Source organism: Entamoeba histolytica, genomic scaffold (genome assembly GCF_000208925.1).
Source record: "Entamoeba histolytica HM-1:IMSS scf_1104750516305 genomic scaffold, whole genome shotgun sequence".
In the NCBI taxonomy this organism is placed as follows: Eukaryota; Evosea; order Mastigamoebida; family Endamoebidae; genus Entamoeba; species Entamoeba histolytica.
In genome coordinates, this window is record NW_001915324.1 from 1 (window position 1) to 3,870 (window position 3,870).

The 3,870-nt window shown below is 25.5% G+C and overlaps 1 protein-coding gene across 1 annotated transcript, besides 3 other annotated features; it reads right to left on the minus strand.

The window, feature by feature from the left end:
- Positions 1–593: 593 nt before the first annotated feature.
- Positions 594–993: a repeat region.
- Positions 941–1,118: a repeat region.
- A 270-nt stretch (positions 1,119–1,388) lies between these two features.
- Positions 1,389–3,062, minus strand: EHI_002560 (heat shock protein 70, putative; the record flags this gene model as incomplete). Its single annotated transcript, XM_643537.1, has 1 exon — positions 1,389–3,062. One exon carries the CDS (start codon positions 3,060–3,062, stop codon positions 1,389–1,391), a length of 1,674 nt encoding a protein of 557 aa, XP_648629.1.
- A 333-nt stretch (positions 3,063–3,395) lies between these two features.
- Positions 3,396–3,867: a repeat region.
- Positions 3,868–3,870: the final 3 nt, after the last annotated feature.

The following is a 3,870-nucleotide window of genomic DNA, read 5'->3' on the forward strand; positions in this document are numbered from 1 at the left end:
ACTCAAAGCACTTGTCTACAATAAATACTTTTGTATTACCCTCAGCTTTATTTTCAACCTTGGTTGTTAGTACTAAACTCTCTTCTCTCTTATTTATCTATTTGTAATTTTTCTATTAATTATGAAAATATTAATTATGTTTTACCTAATAATTAATATTTCATCTATTTGAGATGTGAGTATTTCTTTTTCTTCTTTTATTCTTTTTCAAACTTCATCAACTTATTTGTTTCTTCATTTAACTTGTTATTTTGAATTTATTGTGTATTAAATCTCATCATTCTTTATTGTCTTATTTTGAACATATTAATATCACTATGATTATCATATTTCATCATCATTCATTTTTCTTTCATTTTTCATGTTAACACTTTATATTTTCATCACATTACATTCTTTATCAAATATACTTACATTTAATTCACTAATTAATTATACTCCAACATAATATATAGTAATAAATATCAGTCAATTGTCCTTGAGTATGTTTTGCTCCACCAAAGAAAGCATTATAACAAAATAATAATTGATGATTTAAGATTTTGATTTATTTTAATGTTTGTATAACATTTCTGACTTTTCACATCAAAACTAAAAAAATCAATTATGATTAACATCATCTTTAGATTTTTCATTACATTGAGAAGTGAGTGAATCACTTTCTTCAACATGCTTTATTTGTATTGAAATATTGTTTTTTCTAGCATGTTTGACTTAACTGATTCTTCATTTAAGTTGCTGTCTGACTTTTATTTTGGTTTTAATGAGTAATATAATATTTCTCATTCTTTATATTGTTGTTTTAAGGAGAGTATATCCATATCACTATGACTATGTTTCATCTAATTTATCTTCATTACCATTTAAATAATCTTTCTTTCTTGATAATATCATTATACTCAATTTACATACAACAATAACAATTATATATGCATCATTCTTAATAAATTATAATCCATTTTAGTAAACAATACTTCTTAATGAATAATAACCAATTACTCTTGAATGGATATTATCTCACCGAAGACACATCATGAACAGATGATAACTTGGAGATTTGAAATATGAGAGTATTATAAGGTTTTGTGTGATGTTTTAGAGATTCAATCTTCTAATCTTCACATTAAAACGAAATAAATATAAAGAAAGAAAAGAAGCAATAATAAAAAAGAAGGTAAAGAGCAAGAATTGAAAGAAAAAGAGTAAAGTCACAAATGAGATTAAATGATAAGTAAATCACATTTGTTTTTTTTTCTTCAAATAAAGAATTATTAACCTTATTTCTTCAATTCATCCTTTTTACGTGTCAATGTATTAAGTATTTAAAAGATAATCATCGTTCGAACTCAAAGTTATAAAAACCAAATTAATCATGACTTAAATGTTATTCATTTAAAAAAACTGTTAAAGTGTTTCAATATTTTTTCAACTTCTTCTTCTTTTTTAGATAAATCAACATCTACACTTAAATCACCTTTAACATCAGTTCCAACAACACTGGCAGTTAATTTCATCATCCCATTTTGGTCATATTGAATTGTAAATTCAATTGTTTGTCTTCCATTTTTTCCCTCAGGAATTCCATCAATACGAAGTGTAGTGATAAAGTCATCTGAACTAACATATGTACTAAATCCTTTATAAATATTAAATTTAGCAAATTTCTGGTTAGTAATGGTTGTAGAATATCTTTTCTTAATTACTTTTGTAGGAAGAGTTTCTCCATCGTTAATAAGTTTTTGAAACATTCCTCCTTCTACTTCTATTCCAATTGGTGTTGGAACAATATCATATATAAATTTACTACAGATGCTATTCATACCTTTTGAATATGCTAAATATGCAGCTCCTTTTACAACAGCAGTAAGTGGATTAAAATTCTTATCAGCAAATGTTTTTATATCAAATGACTTCCCAACTTCTTCTCTAATTCTTGGCATTTCACAAGTTCCACCAATTAATAATACTAATTGAACATTTCCTTTTTTATATCCTTTTCTTTGAGTGACTTGTTTTATTTTATCAATAAATCTTTTATATAATCCTCTTTTTTCACATTCTTCCTCAAATTCTTGTCTTTTAATGATAAATTCAATGCCATTGTCTTCATAATCTTCATAATATTCACCAAGTAATGTTTCTAAATCTAATTCAGCATCTGGTTTCCCACTTAATTCAATTTTAATTCGTTCTGCCTCTTTCTTTAATCTAATTAATTTCTTATTAAGAATTATCTTTTCTTTTTGAGTCATTCCTCGTTTCTTTTCATAATATCCTTTCACACTTTCTTCGACCTTTTCTTTAATAATGTCAATCATCACTTTGTCAAAATCATTTCCTCCCAAATTTTGATCTCCTCCACTCGATTCTACTTTAATATAATTATCATTTATTATTTTACAACATGCCACATCTAATGTTCCTCCTCCAAAATCAATTACTAAAACTCTATTTCCTTCTTTTAATGAATTTGGATATTCTCTTTTATATGCAACAATAGCAGCTGTAGGTTCATTAGCAAGTTCAACATTCTCAACTCCTGCTAATTGACATGCTAACAATGTTGCATTTCTTTGTGTATCATTAAAATCAACTGGAACAGTAACAACAACATTTGATATTGTATTATTGCCAATTCTTCTTTTTACAATATCATAAATATATTTTAATATCATTCCACTTATTTCTTCTGGTTCAAATTCTTCAACATCTTGAGTCTTTGGATTATAACATTCAATACACACACTTCCATTATCTCTACATTTTACTTCAAATGGATAATTATCACAGTGTTCATAATTCACATCACATTCATTTCTTCCTATTATTCTTTTTGAGTCATAAATAACACAAGTCTGTTGTGTGTTATTCCTAGCAGCATTCCCTACAACAACATTACCACTTTTATCTAATTGTGAAAGACTAACCCATGAAGCTACTTGTTCTTTTCCTAGTTCATCTTGAAGTATGACAGGTTCACCTTTAACAACATCAAAATATGCAACAGAAGAATATGTAGTTCCTAAGTCAATGCCAATAGATGACTTATTTTCTTCAGCCATGAAATGGTGTTTTTAAGTTCATTTTCAGTACTATTATAAATAGTCTGATTTTAAAATTTCATTAATCAAACATCATTTAATTCTTTAATAATTATGAAATTTAACCAATAAAAATTGACCTGATTTTTTAGGTTATTTTCTAATAAATGTTTGTGTATTATTTTATTTTTTGTAACATGAAGAATGTTTTATTTCTTTTTTTTCTTACTCCATTTTTATTTTACTTATGTATTTGTTCTAATAATTTTTATAAAATCAATCACTGAGTAATAATACCTCATAAAAAATTATATTATTTCTTTCTAAATTATCTCTTTAGTATTTTTAATGAAATAGTCAATTAAATGTTAATAGATTTTTCATATATTCTTTCTTGTTCATTAAAGATTAATCCCTGAGCTGTTTAAAAAAGAGTAATCTTTTTCTTTAACTTATCATTTATGTTTTTCTTGCAAATTGAGAAAATCACTTCTTTGTTTTATTTTTTCTTAATAATGTCTTCTCATCCTTCTTCTGCTTATTTCTTCTTTTTAACCTTTTGTTTATTTTCTGTCTTAATTTTAAACATTTTCTTTTTCCTTTTTTCTTTATTTTATGAATGAGAGAAGAGAGTATTTCATTCCCACTATATTATTATGTTTAATTTTCTTTTAGTCTTACCCACACTTTAGTACTTCCTTATATTACACCATGTAATATTCTACTACATTCTCTTGCTACACCCTTTGCAGTTTTACCTAATACATTTCTAATTCAAATACACCGTCATAACCAGATAATAACAGGGAGTGTCTATGCTTGAATTGTA